General features: G+C 37.4%; 1 protein-coding gene across 2 annotated transcripts in view; it reads right to left on the reverse strand.

The window, feature by feature from the left end:
- Window positions 1-952: 952 nt before the first annotated feature.
- KNL1 (kinetochore scaffold 1) overlaps window positions 953-21,937 on the reverse strand; it is a 28,760-nt gene continuing 7,775 nt past the window's right edge. For both annotated transcript variants that reach the window (XM_055722126.1, XM_055722127.1), the window contains exons 10-26: window positions 15,262-20,445; window positions 14,353-14,497; window positions 13,253-13,320; window positions 13,026-13,124; window positions 10,294-10,409; window positions 9,379-9,469; window positions 7,735-7,851; window positions 7,019-7,106; window positions 6,177-6,245; window positions 5,749-5,788; window positions 5,515-5,616; window positions 4,966-5,066; window positions 4,622-4,690; window positions 4,360-4,469; window positions 3,667-3,785; window positions 2,232-2,354; window positions 953-2,120 (exon numbers count right to left, since the gene is read on the reverse strand). In XM_055722126.1, the coding sequence (XP_055578101.1) occupies window positions 2,015-2,120; window positions 2,232-2,354; window positions 3,667-3,785; window positions 4,360-4,469; window positions 4,622-4,690; window positions 4,966-5,066; window positions 5,515-5,616; window positions 5,749-5,788; window positions 6,177-6,245; window positions 7,019-7,106; window positions 7,735-7,851; window positions 9,379-9,469; window positions 10,294-10,409; window positions 13,026-13,124; window positions 13,253-13,320; window positions 14,353-14,497; window positions 15,262-20,445 (6,747 nt within the window). In that variant the 3' untranslated portion in view covers window positions 953-2,014. The remainder of the gene's footprint in view (window positions 2,121-2,231; window positions 2,355-3,666; window positions 3,786-4,359; window positions 4,470-4,621; window positions 4,691-4,965; window positions 5,067-5,514; window positions 5,617-5,748; window positions 5,789-6,176; window positions 6,246-7,018; window positions 7,107-7,734; window positions 7,852-9,378; window positions 9,470-10,293; window positions 10,410-13,025; window positions 13,125-13,252; window positions 13,321-14,352; window positions 14,498-15,261; window positions 20,446-21,937) is intronic.

The following is a 21,937-nucleotide window of genomic DNA, read 5'->3' on the forward strand; positions in this document are numbered from 1 at the left end:
TAATTCTGGAAACATAATTAATTTCTTCTCCCTTACCTTTCCCTCCATCCTTACAAGTGGTACAGCCATAACTTGAGATCTAATCTGAGCTTTACTCCATGAATTACAGCGGATTGTTGAAGGAAGTAAGAGTTCTCTAACATCATACATCCAGCTTTACGATTGAGCAATAGTTTACAATAAACTATTAGTTTACAATAAACACTGTGTGTGAAAAGCTTTAGTAATGGCGTTCTTACCAAATTTGGCTTGCAAAACAATATATATTTTTTGTAAATGTGTTAGCTCTGTGAAGATTTAAGAGTGATACATCAAGTCCTATAGATGATGGATGCAATGAACTTTAAGTCCTAATGCCTGAGAGGAGATTAAATAAGAATGCCAAATACAAATATAAATTAAATATAAACCTGGAACTGCTTAATTTCTGCCTGATCCTCTTTTTCTACTTCAAATGCATGGCTTTGTTTTGCTTTGTTTCATCTTTGATTCAGTTTCCAGAGCAATATAATAAACTCTACCAAAAACCCACTTCAGCCTTCATAGTTATTGGATTCTTTAGCTTGTAAACATGCTGGAAGAAAATGAAACCAGACACACAAAAAAGCCCAAGCTGGATAACGCTCATGAAGTACTGCTGCAGTACCCTCTACTGGTTAATAATGCTGACATAATGACCTAAGAAAATTTATTAGTCGTTCCAGGTATAATACCCAAGTCATTTGCAACTTAGGCACTATTTTCCTAATTAAAAAAAAATAATAAATTACCCTGTAAAAGCCAGGCCATTGAAAGCTAACACTAGGAAACGCAAGAGGAAAAAACAGACCAAAATGCAAAGAAGTTCATATTACAAAAAGTCCTCCCAAATAGGTAACAAAGTTATTTCAATAGCAATAGGCAAGTTTTCAGTCACAAGTTTAAATAGAGCAGCCAATAATCACAACTTGAAGAAGGAAGAGCAATAATTCAGACGTTTAATGAACTTCCATCTTCTAAATAGAAGGAAAATTGGTAAAAAGACAAAAAGATATAAACACTTAAACACATGAAAATATTTTTATATTCAACATATTTTACAGATATAAAAATTTGCATCTGCCTACAGAATGGACAGCTGAGAAATAGCAGGTACTTCTACACGATAAACTCAACCAGGGTTAGATCAGTTCCAACAGGTCAACCTACATAATATTAAAACTATATACAAAAGCAACCTGGCCTGAGCCAATGATGTTTGATACCTCCTAGATTTAAACAGATCCATCTCCTCACTAAAACTTTAACTCTGGCCATGTACCAGAACCAAGAGATAGACCGTACTGGACAAAAACACTGAACATCAGAACAAACTTCTAGTCTGAGAGGATCACATAGATGGGACCTGATGGCTTTGAGTGTGCTGCACTGCAAAGTCTGTGGTCAAGCACAGCAGTCTTTAGTCTTTATGATAGAAGTATTTCTGACTTTGGCCACCTGGTTAATTATGACAAGTTTAGTTAATCAGAAGCCGGACTATAGTTTCTGCATTTTGGGAGGGGTTCCAGGAAACTATAAAAAAAAAAATGAAACGTGATGTGGTATGTTAAAATGCTACACAGTAGTGCAGTAATGACAGTGAAAGTAAATTCCAGTCATGTTGATTTAGAAAATACCCATCATTGTTTTATACAAGATCTCTGTAAATCAACCCAGAATAAAATGAAAGTGCTACGCTAGGAAAGAATATACAAGGAGGTCAAGACCACTGGTGGCTGAAAGAAGACAAAACCAGATCTGATTTATAAAAGACATAAGAAATTCCTCCTTCTCCTCTTTAGAGACCTCTGCTTCTATAAAACTTGCGGTCTACATCAAGCATCCTGGATATCAACCAGTTATTAGACACAAATACTAAAGAGCTAAGTAGCTAACAGCACTCCCATTCCAGTGAGAGACAGCTTGAATTCTTACAAGGCTAAAATCAAAGAATATCCTCTCTGACTTCTTCAGTCTTGCATGTGGATCTAGTGAATCATCTGGGATCCTGGAGCAAATTTTGATGAATCAAGCTGACCGTTCTCCGCAGATAGTGGTAACCAGTTGGTATACCGGAGAGAACAGCAGAAATTTCCTCCTCCCTGGGGAAAGATACAATTATCACACGTGTTTGAGAGGATATGGAGCATTTAATTCCCCATCCTTGTTTTGAAACTTAAGTCATACAGAGTGGTTCTTTCTGTTCAACTCACCCAACATTGCCAATTTGTTTTTGGACAGTAAAAGGCAGTGAGGCAGATGGGTAGTCGGCAGCTAGAGACAGGGTCAACTCAAACTTTGCAAAAGCTGTGGAAGCGGAGAACAAAAGCTTCACACTGTATGCAAAATAAATAAAAACAAAAAGATCAATACAAAATATCCAAATGTATCGCCACCGCCTTTGAATTAGGTTCCAGAAGGGAAAGCAACTGCTGTAATTGATGCAACGAGCTCAAGAACTTCTAGAGAGTTCCAGCATAGGCTAACTTCATAAATAAGCTTAAAAGAAACTTTCCACTCTGATACTATCAGCACTCTAACACTGAGTTAGAATACAAACCCCCAGTTTTCCTCACAGAAAAAGTTAATGAACACACAATTCACAGAACCTGTCAAAAATTATGGGAGAGTATAAAGTATAAAAAAAAAAAAATATGTTTTCTAGTTAACATAAAATATTCCTAGGTAGCTAAAGTTTTCTGGAGCTTGAAGTGGGACTGGTTTACCTCCAATCTCATAAATCTAATTCATGTTTCATGCATCCAACCCTATGTAAATCAGGCCAAGTTTCTCTCTAGCACAGTACTCTTGTCTATGACAATGTGCAGGAAGGCCAGAGTTGAATTTTATTGTAAATATGGGTAAGACCATCACCAAGGCTACAGTGCCCAGGAAGCAGATGCTTGGGGATAGCATAAATGAGAACAAACACAGGTGTTTTCCAGGTAAATCTCCCACAATTTGCACCTTCCTGAGCACAGGCGGCCCTTGCATCTGTTTTGTTGCCTTAACTAAATAGAGCTTTTAGGTGATTTTGGCATGTAGTAGAACACCACTCTTGCAAAAGGGTACTACAAAATTAGAATAACCTATGGAAACAGCATCAAGGCATGCAAAGATGGTTAACTGGCCACTTCTTAATTAAGGCTAAGCATCAATAACAGAAGGATAAGGTGAAGTTGTATTTATCTTGTTCCACTGGGAGATGTCACAAAATCAGGAATTAGTATGAGAAAATGAAAACTAAAGAAAAGGGACTTTAGTTTAAGTGTATCTCTCCTTCAACAACTAATTCTGCTTGGCTGAAGCAACAAAGTACTAAGGTACAGGTAAATTCCTGGCTCTGTTTCCTTTCCGTTGCTACACTCTGACCTAAAGTTTTAAGCAAGAGAGTCAAGTCAAACAGGAAAGCCGCAAGGAATGAGAGGTTATATGATAGTAAGGAAATGGCTGAATCCAAGAACAGCTTAATTTTCATGCATTTAGATACTATAGTGCAATTGTATTAAAATAAATTAGGTTGTTGTTAAAAGCAGTTGCATAAAAACTCAATCTGAAGAAAACCAAACTGAAAATGTTTCAGTGTTTTGTTTCTATCTAGAAACACTCTCTGAAGGACTGGTGTAAACTCCATCTGAAGTTACTTACTTTGTATCGTTGATATCAGTCTTCAGAAGATTAAATTTTCCACCCCATCTCTCCAGAAATTCAATCTCCTCTCCTAAGACCTTGCAACGACTCACCACCAAAGAGATGTCATGAAGAACCTGAGCGGGCAATCAGAAAAGCAATCACATTGGCAGTAAGGCTGGTAAACTATGTGACACTTGAAAACTGTTTATCCTAGAAAATACAAAGAAAAAAAAATAGTAGTTCAACTGCTATCTGAGTTTGGATGTGAAATTGAAATTGTACAAGCTTAACAACAATTATACATGCTTAGCCTTAAGTTTCTCCCTTCAGCTCTGTCAACAGGGGTGCACAGACATGCAGGAACACCAAGTTTTTCTTGGCAATTTAAGCCAGTAATTTTCTAGGAAGCAGAACAGCATTCAGCTCAATTATTTAAATTCTACTCTCAGAAAAAAAGGGATTTTAAGAAATCACTAAGACAAGCGGATATCAATGCAGCAAACAAGGAAGAAACCACAGCTTTTAGGACTCTTGCCTTCAGGGACAGGTACTTCCCCCCTGCACCTCAGAATATTCACAAAGCAGATTTTGATTTGCATTGATGGAGCATTTATTAGGATGCTTTTGTTCTCAGTGTCAGCCCTGTTCTCTGTGATAGAAAAGATTTAATGTTTTCCTGGAGTCTTGCAGGCTTTTCTGGAACATTACCTGGGGCAAGTGGTACAGTGTGGGACACTTTTCCTGCCAGCATCCCTGACTTTCAATAAACTGGAAGATGAGTCGTTGGACTAAGCATGAGGAGGGTGGAGCTTTTTCCTCTGTAACACAAAAGAAAAACACATTGCCAGAAATCTTTTAAAGCAGTATTGTAATGCACTAGCAGATAAACCACAAAGTTACAGATGTCCTTCCAAGAACAGATTATCCCAGCAGCTACTTTCAAGCTACTAAAAAAAAAATAAAATCTTACCATCCAAGAAAGATTCAAAGTTCAGGCTAACTATCTTTCTGGAAGGATCTTCACCGAAAACATCACCATCTGAGAAGGAAAAAAAACCCAACAGTAGTTATTTCCATACTTAGTTCTGGAGTTATAGCTCTTCCTCTTCAGAAACAGCCATTCATTACATACTTTTCTGAATTTCCATAGAAAGCACATTGAAAGCCACTTCTTAGGTTACATGCTGCTGCTGTAGTGTGCTTTCTATTTCCTTTTAGCAGATCGCCACAAATACAGAAACTTTAGGTTTCTATTATATAACTATTTAACCTTTCAAATTCATAAAGCTGAAACATACCAGTTTTGCAACTTACCTATAGGGGGTCCAAACACAACTGTGAGTTCAATAGAATCATAAAGAAAATTAAAGACTGCCTGCTGTTCGCTCCATTCAGTAATCTCCCACTCAGTGGAGCTAAAAATGAGGGGGGGGAAAGAAACACCATCACCCTAAGTTTCAACCAACCAATCAAAACAATGATCTGAAGGACAAGCATCAGAGTATTAAGTGCACTTGCAGCTATTACCACATAATGTACCAATGAAATTTTCACTTTCCAACAGAATGTTAAGAATCTGTTGAGAAAGCAAGCACAATACTATTCTTTTTACATAAATGTTCATTTTGGAATTGGAGAGTTGGGTATAGAAAGACTGAATGTAGAACATCACTGCAAAGTTGTTAATAGAAAAACAGCGCATCACACACAGAAGTTCACCAAGGCTTTTTGCTTATACTAGACAGTGAGGAGATGGGCACCCAAAGATTTCCCAAAATCAAGTAACAAGGAAACCCAAAACCAAAAAAACATTTATATACAAATGTGAGGCCCCAGAACTAGGTGATCACAATAAAACCTTACTCATCTCTCTCCAGGAGTTCCTGGCAGCTTTTTTCTTTTTCCTTTAGCTGGTTCATCTGAGCAAGCATTTGCTCATTCTGAGTCTCCAGATCTGACAGTTCACTGCAAAGATAAACCAACAACATGAGATGTAGCACATTGGCTAAAAAAAAAAAAAAAAAAAAATCACCAACCCTCTAAAACCTGGATGTGCCCATGTTATTTAAAGTCTTTAGATCATCTTTGATATCTTACCTTTGAAGTTCCTCTTCTTGGGCTTTGAGGCTTTCCAATTCTAAGAGAAAAGGAAAAAAGCTATGAGAGAAAAGAGCAGCAAAGAAAGCCCTAACTTGCTGTGCAGTCACTGTTCTTTAACAATATGAAGGATCACAACTTGATGGCTGTTACTCCTACCTGGATACAGATATGCTATCAACAAAGGTTATTAATTATTGAACAACTGAAGTGCTGAATATGATAGTCAGCACACTCTTCAAGTCACACTGTACCAAGTTCTAAACTCCATTTTTCCAGGGGAAAACCAGTCCTTTTCATACTTTAACATCTATGCAATTAGGTATATCCAATGCAGAAAACAGTAGTGTGTAGGGTTGGGGTTGAGTATTACCCTCTCCAGAATCTGAAAAACACCACAAAGCCTGCCATTCAGCTAGTACCATTACCTTTCCCTAGGTTTTTTCCTTCTGCCTTTTCATCATTGCAGTTCGCTTCCCATTCATCCCAGTCAGAATCTGTGGGAAAGAAGTATCAGGTTTCTGCAGAACTCCCAGATTCAATACTTACATTCTATTTTATTTGTCTGTGGATTCTATAAATCTTACTATTTCAAAGTTAACTAAGAAAAAAAAAAATATGTACAAAAACCTGGAAGGGTATTTACCAAAAGCCTCTAAAAGTAACAGATAGCAAGGAAAATTCCTTTTATTGCACTGTTTCAAAGCTGCTACTGTGCAATTTGATTTCTATTTCTAAAGTCAATGGAAGAAAACTCAGTTGGAAGAAGTGAAAATACACAGAGCATCATTATGCAGCAGTGCTGACTAAGTACTGACTGTAGCTTGTGCGAACACAGCTGAACAAGTGTTAAACCATCCAGCTATGATGCTAAAACAGTACAGTCCTGGAGTGCAAAGCTTAGTCTTGCCTAATTGCAGCATCGCTGGCAGGTTTTGCAGCCATTCTGAACTGCATGCTGGCAGCTAGCTGTACTGCTATCGCTAGCAGATTTAGCCAGCTTGGTTACAAGTTCATAGGCTACAATTATAATTCTGTATTTCAATGCAGATATACTCCCAAGTTCTTCATATGATGTGTAAGTGATACCCACAAGACAAGTTTGCAGACACAAATGAAGGTATTTAGGCCTAGCAAATACTTGTAACAAAGGAAATGTAAAATTCCAAGCAACCACCAAACACAGAATCTTGAACTGACCATTTGAACAGCAGCTCTGCAAACAAATAGAGAAATCAGTATTATCGGTCACTGGTTTGGAAACACATACCTGCTTCCAGAGCAACAAGACAGTTCTCTGCCTCCTCAAACAATTCATCCATCTTTTCTATTCTTGACTGTAGCTTTCCATGTTGTTCCTAAGGTAGGAAAATTGTACTCAAGTCAATGACTTTTGAAAAAAATCTGAATTGTCTTCCGAGACCATTATGTGGATCTTTGCTTGTTAAGAAACTAATTAAAGAAACTGATCTAATCTGTCATTAGAACAAAGGAGCAGACTGAGAAACACTAAGGCAGCAGCCATGCATAAGAAAGTACTAGATACTTAACAATGTATCTTCCTAATGACTTTTCTTATGAAGGGACGAGATAAGACATAGAAATTAATAAATGCCTAGAGCTTTTAACCAGCTTTTTAATTTCTGATACCTATCACAATGCATTACTTTTGCATTTCCTTGTTAGTTACCAATAGTGAGATTACTACAGTATAAAGAGCTAATTTCTGATAGCATTTCTCTTAATACTCCCATTTTTCACCTGTTACTTTAATTGCCCAAACCCCTAGGCAGAAGGTTGCTATAGTGTAAGTGCAAGAAAGTCACTGTCCCAATGTGTGAGATATTTGCATATAAATAAAAAGGAAGTACGTTTAATAAAAAGGAAACTTTCAAGAGAATGCTCACTTATATATAATGATTAGGCTCCCACACTTGACAGTCAAAGACAAAATAGCTAAGCCTCTGCAGCCTTGTGACAAATTACCTGTGCACTTTGCAGCAATTTCCTGTACAATGTCACTTTCTCGTTGTGAGCCAAGATTTTATTCTCCTTGGTGAAACAGGTTTTCATTTTGTTCAATTCTGCTCCAAAGCTCTTCAGCTGCAACAAACAGAAAATACAGAAGAGAAAGTGAAGAACGTGCATCAAAAGATTGTTCAATTGACCCTTTAGACTCATTCTCCCTCCCCCGCTCCTCCCAACACCCAATTTCTCTAGTAGCAGTATTACATGCCACTTGCAAATTAAAGCAAATTTAAGACTGGACAATCCCTGTTAATTCAAGCACAGCCGCCTACTGAAGTAAATTATTTTATTTGCAAAGATCCAACAAGACCTTTACTCAAACAGTGAGCTGCACAAATAACTAAAGAGATGCTTTTACTAAAAACCAGAGCAACTTCATTAAGCCCATCATCCCAGTTGTTTGAGGTTTATTTAGAACACTTGCCCTGTTCTGGTTAAGGAGGCTAACTGAAATGCTCACGAAGTCCAGGCTGAACCCCACAAGAAGTAAACTTAAAACCTGTTTTAACAGAACACAGCTACAGATCATGCAGGTCAATGTTTTCTCTGACAGCTGTCAGTCCAAAAGCTGCAGAAAAATGTATGAAAAGCTTTTTTCTACAATGTTTGTCATCTGCCTATTTCCACTGGGTGGTATCATTCTAATTGCAGTGGGTAGAGATTTGCTTAGTAAGCTTTCAAATTTTGTTATTCTAAGAGCTAAACTAAGTGTTCTAGTTGATTTCTTTGTTCCTAAGTGTAATTATTCCTGAACCTAGTTAATAACCTAGCCTCAGCGATATCCTACAACAATCTAATTATGAACTATGAAAAATACAGTCTTTTATAAATTTTGACTCTTTACTGTCATTGAATAGATATTTAATCTTTGCATTAGAACAACAGAAACCAGAATCTCTTGATCTACCTTCTCAATTCTGGCTGGGATACATCAATAATTTTTCTGGTTTTGACATGCAAATCTCTTCTTCATGCTTTTTGTGCCCATAATCATTAGTATTCTACTTTAATTACCCTCTGGCCTCATCTTTTATTTTTGCATATGACACTTTGTTGCGTTCCAAATCCTGTATCCAGTTTTATTTTTGCATAATGACACGCATTTTCTGTTCATTACATGTCTTGCAAAATCATGTCTTTCTGAACTAAATAAGCGTGTAAGTTAACACAAAATTCAGCTCCACCAGTGAAGCAACAGTCTCTATAGTAAGAGCTGTTCATTTTTTTCTTTCCAAAATTGCACTGTATGCTTAAGTCCATCTAAAGTTTCTCTTTTCTTTTCTGCCCTCAACTAACCTGAATTATCAACTTGATATATCAATATTGATATACCACTGTCAACTTGATACTGATTATCATGGCTTTTCTGTTTTACAGCAACATATTCTCTTTTATATATTTGAAAGGGCACATATCGCCGCATTCTTCTGACATATCACAAGTTCTCATAGCAGTTTTCTATTCAGAAATTTTGCCTTTTATCACCTACCTGCCTACCGTTATTCTCTGTGACCATTCTGGTTGTTATTTTATTTGAATACATAAATTAACCTTACTACTTCATTATGTAAGAAACAACATTAATTCTTCCTTCAGTGTTACCTCTTCATCAGAGCAGGTTCTCATTACTTCCCACAAGCTCTTATTCACATTCACCAGGAGTTGATCCTGGACATTTGCATACAGTTTTAACCTGAAATGTGGAAGAAAAAAAAAAAAGTTGGAAGTCTTGTTGCAGCTGCACCAAACACATAAAGCAGCACATTGGTATTTATACAATTCACTCCCCTTTTCTAATGAAAATGTAAATATTTTCATTTATTTGGGTCTTACATCTTGGAGAGACTCTCTAAAGCCTTGGTTAAATGGAGGCCATGTTTGTGACACTCTAGCACATAATACAAAGTTCACTGCCTACAGTCTTTTTGTCGAGGGCAGGTCTGAACAGGAGGTGGAAAGTTAGAGAGCCAAAGGAATAGGAAGTGGTGCTAATGAGGCTGTGAAAAAATCCTACTACTGATTTTTAATTATATTATAAGAGTTGATTTTGCACATAAGTTACTAAAGGCATAACGAACCAGATCAGAAGTGTCCTCCAGATAAGAAAATAAAGCATGACAACTGTATTTCAATCTAATGAATGCTGGAAAATTGGAACAAACAACAGACCATAACCTGTTGGGATTCTGCTTTCTACGTTTGATCATTTTTGATACAATTTTAAAAGTTTTAGTCTAACGCTTCTGATGCATTTTGAAGCACTCCATTAGTAAAAGATAAATTACTTCAGGAAAAATCAAACCTTAATTATCTCCATAACCACTACTCCTCCCTTAGAGTAAACCCTATATACTGTCTAAACCTGTAAATAACCTGGCTGCCAGCAAAAAGTAGGTTAACTGTAATTCTTTATTTTTCCCATATGTAATGTATTCACTTTCTTCAGGCCACTTTGCATGCAACCAGAGCTGAAAAAATAGAATTACTAATATAATCTGTGGCTGAAAAAACACTTACTCATCTATCATCTGAGAAAGGGCCTGGCAGTCTTCTTCATAAATACGCAGCTTGGGGCGATAAATATACTGGCCATAAATGAGGTCTTCTGGAGTAGGTGGTGCACTGACTGCACACTGGGGAAAAACAGAGGGAAAAATTGTGAAGAAAGAGACACATATATTTTTCAGAAACAGTAACTTCCAAACAATTCATGTCGAGAAACCAGTAAAAGGCCCGGAATCTTTATTTTTGCAGAACAGACAAAAACTGAAATCCGAACCCTAATGAAGGAAGCCTGACATGCTTAAACAACTGTTTTCATCCTGGACATGTCTTATTTCATTCTGAGACAAGTTAGTCATATAACCTTCGATAGCTCATTCCATTTTTATGCCTCATGTTTCCTCATGTTTGAGCATGGACTTCCTTTTGGGACATACACGTTATCACTAGAGCTCAAAAAAAAAAAAAAAGACAAAAATTGGAAAAGGGTAACTTTCTTTTAGATGAAGACTTGAAAAACACACATAATGTTATCCCAGTGATGTTTGCTGTAGAATAAAACAAGATAGCTATGCTTGATTCAGAATCAAAGTTCACAACTTTCAATGTATCTTAGGCACATCAAATAAATACAATGAGGGTATTTCAGCAAGCTACCTATATACTGGAGCACGTAAATAATCAATAGTAACTGCATCCCTTCAGAGAAAGTTTTTGGGGGCTTTTGCAGGGGTGGAGAAGGGAGATGGTGTTTGTTTTTTATCAGAGATCAGTCATTAATGAATAATATCAGACTTTTGTAAGCCTGATTAATATTTAGAGACAGGTCAGTGTGAATCAATTTGCATACTCAAAGTGTAAACTAAACTAACTAAAACAGTACAGTGTTTTAAAGAAAAACAGAAGAGATTTTAAAGTCATAAAGCAATTTAATCAATACAGATTATATTAATTTACTTGTAGTTCTTTTTAATCAATTTTCATTCTTGCCATAACAGTTTTAAAGAACTTTAAAATGGACAGATTTTTTACTTGCGCTTGCTAAGTTGACACACAGAAATTTTATTCAGTCAGGAACAAGGCCATGAAGAAAGGCAGAACAGCAGACCAGCACCTGTGCCCCACAGACAGGGCAAACCAGCTGTAGGCACTGGCTTTCTGCAAACTAACAAAACAAGGTCCACAGTTGCAGTCCTTATTTCCCAGAAAATAACTATATTTCTTATGTGAAAATTCTAATGATGCATTTGCTCTGATAACATGACATCTTAGAGCAGTGAGACTTGGTTACACAGGAGCCAGTTTTCAACTAATCTGGAGTACTAGAGTTAATTTCACAAGTAAAGATTTTTCACAAATATACCACTTTCCATGGGAAGAATATGATCTTGACCACACCTTTTCATACATGGTAAACCTGCTTCACTCTTACAGTTATTATCATAAAGACATATCAAAAATTCCTACCAAAACAGGTGTCACGCCACTCATTTGAAAGAAGGAAGATCAAATCTCATTAGAATTTATTTAACATTGAACAGACTACTGAAAAGTTCTCCAGCACTCTAGAATAAGTACCGACACAGAAGAAACTCCAATGTCAAAATTATGCAGACACTGCTAAAATTTTCCACTTTCCAGGATGGCTTCTCCATTGCCCCAGTGCATTGTTTAGTCTGCCAGTAGAAACCATAGTAAGCAGCCAGAAACAGAAGCATCTGAACTAAATCCCCATACACTTTGTTAAAAAAGCGTTAAGTATTGCAATTTTGCAAACTTCCTGTTTATGAAACTTGAAACTTTTCCACGTCAGTATAATATATGTCAGAAAACTAAGGAGCTCATTCACACTACTTCGTTACATAAGTACCATTCCTTCCAAAGATTATTTGCAAAATCCAGACAGGTAAGAGAGACCAGCCCCAGCATCCAGGTAGAAATTCAGTTGTCTACACAAATGTATACAAATAACCAAGTCCAAAACACTGGTCTCAACAAAGTTTATATGAAAATAAGGTGCCTTTACCGAAAACAAATGACAAGGCCCTGTTTTCAGGATGATTGCAAAAAAGATTGCTTGGTTCAGCATCCAGTTACCACCAATGCATGGTACTTGTCTGCATGCAAAAGAAAAGTTGTTCCCATGTCTGCAAGAATTTAATGGAAACCTTTCAGGATAAGGATACTGAAACTGCATTCAGGCAGAACAGACTTAAGGGGAAGAAATAAAGAGTAGTAATGTCACCATGAAGCATGGTGAAGAATAGAGTAGAACAAGTAGCAGGAATGCAGAGTGGCATTTCAGGATTCTGATTTCAGCTGATGGACATAGTAAGAAGATAAAAGTGAAAAGGTTAGACTGAACTTCTGATCCTCACTTTCAAACTTATCATCCTTGAAACAAGTTAAAAAATGCAAGAATTAGCATATTTATCCAAGAACAGATAATCCTGATTATACATACGGTATTTCTTGCAGAGATTGAAATCTATTCTGTTTTGCAGTACTGAGGAAAAAAAGCATCAGACTTAACAGAAGTGAACAAGCAAAGAAAGAGGAAGCATGCAGTGTCTAACACTTGTCAAGGTGGAACTGACTTCTGGGCTTAAATCATTTAAAGGCCTTTAATACAGACTGATTAGTGGATAAAAATAAAAATAATTAAAAAAACAGCCAAACAAAAAAAACCCAAAAGGAATATAATGTAAGGTTAATTTTATTATGTACATCAAAGGACAGATACTCACGTTGGCTGGAAGATGGCTATGCCGGGGCTTCTGAATAGGAATATGGAGTTGAAGAAGTGTAAAAAACTCCCCAACTGTGATAAGACCATTTTGAAATTTCTGTAAAAGTTAGAAAAAAAAGCGTATGGATAAGTACATTTTTCAAGCAATAATGCTTACTTGCACATATGCATACAAGTATTTTTCCTGATAGGCAAGAAGCTGGCATCTTTAAGCTGTTTACATACCTCCTGTAAGTTATCTTCACAAATGCTATGTATGAGAAGCTGAGATTCCATCTGACTGCTTCGCTGAACTAGCCAGAAGGAAAAAAAAAATATAAAAAGGATATTGCTAGGATTAATAATATTCTTATAGAAATATGACCTTAAGCTCATTAGTTATAGAAAAAAAGCAATTTTAATGTGGAGTTTGATCTTTATGTGTGTTTCCAGTGCTGAATGAAGTAACTGAGAAAACAACTACTTGGGACAAACAAGGAGGACTAGATTAAGACTGATGTAAAATAAAATCTGTGTCAGAGCAGCAATGAAATGACAGGGTTCACTTTTCTATGGGAGGAAAGCCATATGTAACATACTAATAAAAATATGTAATAAAACTGAGAAAGAGACTCCAACCAGTTCACAGAGGGCGTCCTATGTAGACAGAGACCAAAGAGCATTTGGGTCGCCAGCAGCTTTCAAGGTAAACACAGGTTCTGAGCCAACAAGGGCTAGTTTCTCACTCAAAGGAAAGAACCCAGTCTACCAGATAAGGCATATGCTTTCATGGCTGCAGGAGGCCAAAACATATCGGTTTTGTAAACAGAGGCAAGATATCACTTACCAGATGATTGGCTGATTTCTGCCTTATTGTTAGGTATCAGCTAATTAGCAGGAGCTAACTAAACCTGGGGGCTGGATTTGCTTGAGCCTGCCCCTGCAGTGCACTCAGAGGACTCTTTTTCCAAGAATGCAGGGCTGCAACATGCAGGCTCATTCTGCATGGAACCAGCTTAAAATCATCTTTGGGCCAGCAGAGCTGGAGTAGAGTTTGAGTTGGAGCTTTGCTCTGTGCCAAGGTAACCCACCTGTCTCACCAGCCCAACCTGCCCTTGAAAACCAAGCTGTACTTAAATTCTGCTCCTTTTCCTTCCAGTCTCAGTATTCCTTGAATGGCTTTGACTCAGCCAGAACATAAAAGCATGTTGAGCGGCTGGGTGAGAAGCTGTGACACAGGTATTCAAGGCCTTTCCTAAATGAAATATATACTACAGGTAGGGCTCTTCCTTGACTATGCATAAAGACCACAAGGTTTGAGACTATTATGGCAAAGGAAGTCTTACTTGTTAATTCTCTGTCAGCCTTAACAGAATCCAGAGAGCTGCTAGTGCTGGCATGAGTACAGTCGTGGCTTTTAGCCAACAGATTTGGAGGTTCTTCACCTTTATGAGCTTCTCCTTGGCTTTGAGACACAGCACCAAAAGTAACCTAATTAAAGTTAAAAAAAAATATATTAAAAGAGCTATATGAAACAATACAAGTTGCTCAGTAGTTTATTGCAGCTATTTCTTGACATTCAGAATTGTTTCATTTTTAATATCAGCACATTTTACATCTAATCAGCATGAGAAACCAGCATATGGCTAGTTAAGCCATTTCCTATGATGACATAAAGGAAGCTGCAAAAACATCCGTTCATTTCTCAGTCAAAGCAGTAGCCTCCATAGCACACTCCTCCAGCTTTTGGAACTGGAAAGTTTCTGCTGATGATTACAAACTTATTTTTAAGGTCAGATTAATGTTGCATATTTGCACAAATTTTCTTGATTCAACTGCAATTTTTGCTGTCTATAAAAAAACTAGTTTAAACTAAACATCCATGTTTGCATTTTAAATAATTGCTTTAGGCCTTACTCTATCATTGTTCCCAAGCAGCAGCTAGCGAACAGTTTAGTTCAGAGGACGAAGTGTTTAGTCAAGAAAGTATTACGATACTATGGAGAGGATGATTTAAAAGTAGCATATCCTTTATTCTGTCTGGTTTGCATGGTTCAGGGAGGTTCCATGCTTCAACCTGATTTTTCTGTTTTGGCAAAATCATGAAAAATACAGGGAACAATACAGCAAAATGACAGCAAACTGGTGGTTAAGAGAAGCAAGAAAACTTACCAACAGATCTGCTTACACCCCAAGATTTAAATAGAAGTCCTGTTAACGTTCACTGTATCCTTTTAACAGGGGATTAGGCTCACCTGCAAGCCTCGAGAGACCTCACCATCCAGGTTTTCATCACTCTTGGTCTTCTTCAGACTTTGAAGATCTTCCTCATCTTGTTCCAAAGCTCTTTTTGTGTTGCAAGGTTTTGTCTCCTCAGATGGATTCTTTTCATTGTGGGAGATTTGGTTTTTGTTTATCTCATTGCATGCATTTTCCATGAGTTCAGAGCTTACAGATTCATTTGAATCCATTTCTTCTAGGCAGACAGGAAGAAATTCTTCTGCTATAAACTGAGAAGGGCTGAAGTTCTGCCTAGTAGACTTGTTATGTGGGGTTTCACGAGCATTTACATTTACTTCTGAAACTGATGCTTCTCCTCTGCCTGAAGATTTTGCACTTGTGTCTTGTACACTAGAAACAGAAGGATTTCTTCTGTTTGGTAATTTTGGCTGGAAGATACCTAGAGGGACATTTATTCCTTGGTATTTATCCTTAAGTGCCATGCCTGAATGTGCATCTATGGGAGCAGCTCCAGATTCAAGACATGTGTTCTCCTGCCCTTTGGTATAAAATACATTATCTGGTTCATTTACAGTATTTTTATCTGACCTCAAGGTATCCTCTGGCTGAGCTGATGATTTGGGCAACTGGTCAGAAAAAGCAGCTTCAGAAACAGAGAGAACTGCAGATTTCTTTCTAATATTTTTGAGTTTTGAACAAACATTTAAAATACCTGATAATTCAGGTGCAAGAGTTGGATCCGTTTGATCTCTTGGACTGCCACTGACCAGAAGTTGCTTAGTTTGTTCAGAGTTTACATGAAAGTCTTTTGGAGGTGTCTCCCCTTCAGCTGACAGCCCCTCATTTTCCTTTGATTTCTTGTTAGAAACTGTAACAAGGCTTGCTTCAGCCAAGCCTAAATCTGTAGCTAAATCTTCATGTCTAGATGAAACAACTTTCAATACTTGGTCTCCCCGAGTACTACACTCATCTGGAGAACCCTTGAAAGAACCCGATTGCTGGATGGGAAGTGAAACATGGGATACCAAAACACTACTTTCTTCACTGCAATCTACAGGACCGTTACCTGGAAGCTTGAAAGTAGCTCTCTTTGCTTTCAGGTTTTCTGGCAGTATGAGATCCTGCTCAGTGCTTACAGGGACAGAATTACCTGTGGAAAGGACAAGATTCTGTGGTACCTGCACATCCATAGTCTCTTCTGGAAGACAGACAGAATAAACGGAACCTGGTGCTGTGCCACCGGGGACTTGCATAGCTCCTTTCTCATTAGGAAATGCTGAGGCTGATGAAACATTAGAGGGAATGCTGGGCTTATCCTTAGATTTTGCAAGATATTTACCATTCAGGTCTTTTGTTTCTGAGGAATCTATTTCATCTCTGCCAGATGACAATGCACTCTGCAAGTCCGGTTGTTGAGTGCTTTTGAGTGACAATTCTTGGTTCTCAAATCCATTAATATTGTTATTAACAGCAATAGTATGGGATGCAGTTATTTCCATATCATCTTGGTTGTGGGTAAACACAATGGTTTTATCAGCATGAACTGCAGAAATGGCTGGAACGGCCTCTCTGTCCTGTACATCGATTTTACCACTTAATACAGCCGTATGAGTTTTAGTGATCTCCATTTCGTCAGACAAAGTAAAAATGACTGGTTTTTTGTCTGAAAGAGCCTCCTGTCCAACTTGTTTAGCTAACTTTAATCTACTTTCATCACCAGAGTGAGACTCAGTCATTTCCATGTCAGCCTGGTAACTCATGAACATAATTGTGGAAGTTGAAGGAACAGGCTGATTGGGTTGCCTACCTTGCAGAAAATTTTCTTCCAAAGCTACATCATGGGGTTTAGTGATTTCCATATCATCCACAGCAAGCCTAGTAGCTTCACTATTTGCAAGTGCTTGCTGTCCAACCTCCTCATCTAAGTTCAGTTTATCATCACATACAACTTTCACAGTAATTTTATCAGCAGAGCAAGAGTTGGTAATGTCCATGTCAGCCTGGCTATCTGCGAACATAACAGTCTTAACAGGATCAGCTGAAGAGAGAGAATGAAGCCCTTGCTCATTTTGCAAGACAATTTCATGGCCTATTGCAGCTGTATGGCTCTCTGTGATCTCCATGTCATTATTCTCATCGCTCAATGAAAATAAAATGGTCTTTTCCCCTGTTCCCTTCAAGCTTTTCCTTCCAGTCCTTTTAGCTGTCTTAAGCATGCCTTGAGAGGCAGCCTTTTCCACAGATTTATCACTTGCAACAGTATTGAGTCTACTTATTTCCATGTCATTGTTGCAGGCAAAAACCTGAGTTTTATCTCCAGAAATAAAGGTTGTGTCATCATTTGAACTTTTAAGCTGTGAAATTATTTTGTTCATTGCTGGAACTGTATGACTTCTGGTGATGTCCATATCTGCATCTTCTGAAAATATTACCGTTTTCTCATCTGCAAAAGGCAAATGTTTTAACCCACTCACAGCTAATATTTTCTTGTGTGCTTCTTGGTGTCTGACATCACACGCAGATGCCTCCTGGCTATTTATTGTCATCATGACCCCCTCTTTTAAGGACATTATTTTATTTTTGTCTTGACCAAGGTACCCAGGTTCTGTTTTTCTTTCTGATAAAACAGCACTGATGCTGCCGTCGGGAACCATTACCGCGCAGTTTCCAGTCAAGTCCATGTTTTCACCAGAGGGAAACACAACTGACTTTTCTGAAAACAAAGGCAACTGGGAACTTCCCTTATGTGGTTCAGACATATCAGCTAGTAAGGGCTCTTCAGCAGTCCTCAAGTGCTGGCCATCAACTGAGTGAGGATTTTTTAAATCTCCTGAAGAAACTGTTCTAGCAATTGAAAAATGTCTCTCCGAATCTACTCGAGTTGGCAATACTTTGTTTACCACCTTCATAGTATGGGGTTTCTCTTGCCTGTCTGAGTTTTGGCAATCTGCATTTATTCCTAATACTGTTCCAGGTTGTTCATTTCCTTTCATTCCAGAGGGAGCGGACTCATTACTGGCAATAAACAAACCATTTGGAGCCAAAGGAGTAACAGTTTGCTTATCTGCATTCATTTTCAAATCCCTGCATTCTATTGCTGCAGTCTGACTACCAGGAAACTGGAAGGTCTGATTTTGCAGCTGCTTGGATATTACATTATTTTGACTATGATTATTCTCATATTTTTGTGCTGTATTAATAAAGGCAATGTCAAAGGCAGCGGTATGAGTTTTGGTTATATCCATGTTTTGATCATCTGAAAACATGCTCATCTTGTCATTCATGCAGGAAATGGAAGCATTTGGAAGCTTTTTTTCCAAAGGTTGAGATATAACAACTTTTTGACTTTGCAAAGACCTGAATGCACCAGTGTTGCTGACAATATTCTCAGGGACCTCTCTATTTTGCTCTGGTAATGAACACATGCTCTTTGAACAGGAACTTGGACCACTCGCCTGAAAGTTTGTTTTCCCAAGGTTTTTATCAACCATTATCATCTCAAGATCTTTAGTATTCATTTCTATAGCCTGGCTTCTTTTAATATTCCCATTGATAATTATCACCTCAATATTTTCCTTGTCCATATCTAAAGAATTTGCACTTCCATTGACATTTTTGTTCTGGTTCTTCCCTGGAATTATTTTACAAGGCATTTGTTTTGCTTCTGCAGTTATCCTGTTGCTTTGATCATCAATGACAACAGCATGGCATTTAGTTATTTCCATTTCTTCCTGTTGATTTAAATTGGTAGATGTAGATCTGTTATCAAGAAAGTGAGGCTTGCAGGTGACAGAGATGAGCACTCCAGCAGGAGATTCATTCTCATCATTCTTCCCATCAACCTTGACAACACAGGTTTTAGTCAAGTCCATGTCTTCTCCCGAGAATATTACAGTCTTCTCACCTGGCAGAGAAACAGGTTGAGAGTTTGCCAGACTGTGCTGAAGTCTACTCTTAGAAACACCAGCAGACACTGAGTTTGTGTGTGACTCAAAACCAGCATTCACCGAAGCAGTCCCATGATCCTGGGTCACTTTTTCAATTCGTTCATCTGAGCCCAAAGATATTTCAAGTGCACTATTTTTATACGACACAGAACTTCGATTATCCAAAGATGTTAGACTCTTTGTAACGTCCCCATCACCATGTGCTGGATGTCTGTTTTCTGCTAGCAAAGAGTTTGTATTAACTGGCATTTCAAAAGTTTTATGGTGTGAACTGTTCACTTCTTTGGTACTGTCAATACAGATTACATCCTTATAATTCCCAGTAATTTCCATGTCATCACATTTAGAAAAATCAACAGTTTTACCACTTCTGAAGACAGTCTCTGAAGAAATGGATCCTGGGATGGCAGACATTGTTCTGGCCTCTTGTTTAACAGTTTGCAGTGCTGTAGGATCTCGTCTGTCTTCAACATTTACTATTTTTCTGTCTGTACAAAGTTGAGAATCCTGCTGAACAATTAAATGCTGATTAGATGCTCTCTTTAATATAGAATTATCTAACTCTGTGGAAGGGAAATCCTTTTTGAAGGTTAGGCTGGGGAAGGGAAAAGACATTTTTGCAGTATGAATAGTTGTCATATCCATCCCATCATCTGCAAACATCTCAGTAACATCTGCACACTGTAACTGCCTTGGTGGAGCTTCACAAACACCAGAAAACATAGCTTTAATGTCAGCTTCCTGGCATTTTGTCACTTCCATTCCATCATCTTGCCCTCTAAAGACTTTTGTTACATTGCAGGTGTCCAGTGGCTCATGGGAATATACAAATTTCACGGAAGATCGTGCCACGTCATCTGAGACCTGTGAAGGGTCAAAAAAACCATTCTCTTTTTCAATAGGATTGAGTGTCTTTTCATTTAACTTCAAGCCCATCAAAAATTTATTGAAATCTATTTTTTTTTCCGTATTAGCATCGTTCTTGTCTTCAAAAGATGGGCACGAATGGTATGTAGGCTCTGAGAAAAAACGAAATTCTTTGCTCATTTCTGCCTTTCCATTGTTAGAGTTTAACCCAGCCAGAAATGACACAATATCTATTTTCTCAGTTTTCTCAGCTTGATTGTTTTTCAGATTACGTGTAATCACTGCAGTGTGACTAGCTGTCATATCCATTTCATTTTCATCTGAGAAGATGAGGGTGGTGTCATGCTTATTTGTCCTTTGAATGGCATTGTCTGCATCATGCCACTAAAAAAAAAAAAAACACACACAAGGAGGGAAGAAATTACAGTTACTGACATTTAAGACAAATGATAGAATCGTTTATTCTATTTAAAGCAAAACTCAAGTAACGCAGTCCTAAGGTTATAGCTCTATCTTTACATCATCTTCTGGAAAAAAAAATTATTTCAATATGATGTGATTTCAATATCAATGTGAAAAGCAGTAACACATTCAAGGAAAGAATGACTACAATCATTAGAGCACATTGTATTTAAATGGATTTTTTTGAAAGAACGCATCTCAAGTTTACTGTTGGGCAAAGGCTTCATATCTAGCCAGATCTTAGTAAGTATGGCATGATTACTGAATCTTATGGATCAGTACTTTCTATACCTCTACAGTGCAGTTTTCACCTATTTTTTTTTCCCCTTCCTAACTGTAGGTAAAAACCTTGCCCAGCTTATCATGCTTGTGCCCCAAATCAGCAGCACCAAGCTGGATGCTTTAGAAGACTTTTTCATCACTGACTAGGGAGATTTTAATCTCTATTTTAATAGAGAGAATTTACAGTTTTAAAGCTGGGGGGAAAAATGGGCCAGTAACAAGATAGAATACTGTATTTATCAAATATTATGAATATATTTAGAACAGTTTCATGTTTACTTCATATTATATATCCTATTTTATAAATATAAGAAATAAAATATACTATAAGAAGAATAACCATACACATTTATCCAAACCAAGGAGAGAGACAGTTTCAATTTGACCTTCTTAGCCCCACGGTGCATGTCCTCTCTTCCACACTAGATTTTAACTGATTTTGTTTTAACATTTGTTAACAAGAGCTAACGTGTGTTTTTAAGCTGTGTCTTCAAACTCAACATAAAAGTCAGAAGCCATTGCAGCAAGGGACACTGTTTCAGCAATTGCTTTGTTTAACAACAGTCTTGTAACATCATCACTGAAGTGTAACACAGTTCAGGATCTCTGTGCAATTGTGCCTGTGAAGTCCTTAGCTAAGAATTTTGTGTTTTATCACTTGATTCAGCTGAAGAAATTAAGTTACCTTTTCATGCTAATTATTGCAATTTTTTTAAGGCTTTTTCACAGCAGGAACAGAGAGTACATTTGTGCACATCCATTCCACCCATGGAAGTAAAAATACACAAACAGAGAACAATACATGAGAAAAAATACATAACCAGACCTACCTGAAACATAAGCTCCTTTGCAAATTCTTAGACAAGAATTGAAAAGAATGGAGGAACTAGCTCACGTACAGGAAAGTTAGCAAGCAATTCTAGAAGCAAGAGTTATCAGTGCTACCGCATAATGCCTATCAAACTAGGAAAATACTTCAAAATATAGAAGATTAGCTTTCAGAAGAATTTTATGTGAATACAAAGATTTATTTTTTAGGAAGTTGAATTACATTTTTCATCTTTACTACACAAATTATTTGAATATATTTTGGACACTGCTACTTTCAGCACCGAAGAAATAAAAGCCTTCA

This window comes from Falco cherrug, chromosome 10 (assembly GCF_023634085.1).
Source record: "Falco cherrug isolate bFalChe1 chromosome 10, bFalChe1.pri, whole genome shotgun sequence".
Classification (NCBI taxonomy): Eukaryota; Metazoa; Chordata; class Aves; order Falconiformes; family Falconidae; genus Falco; species Falco cherrug.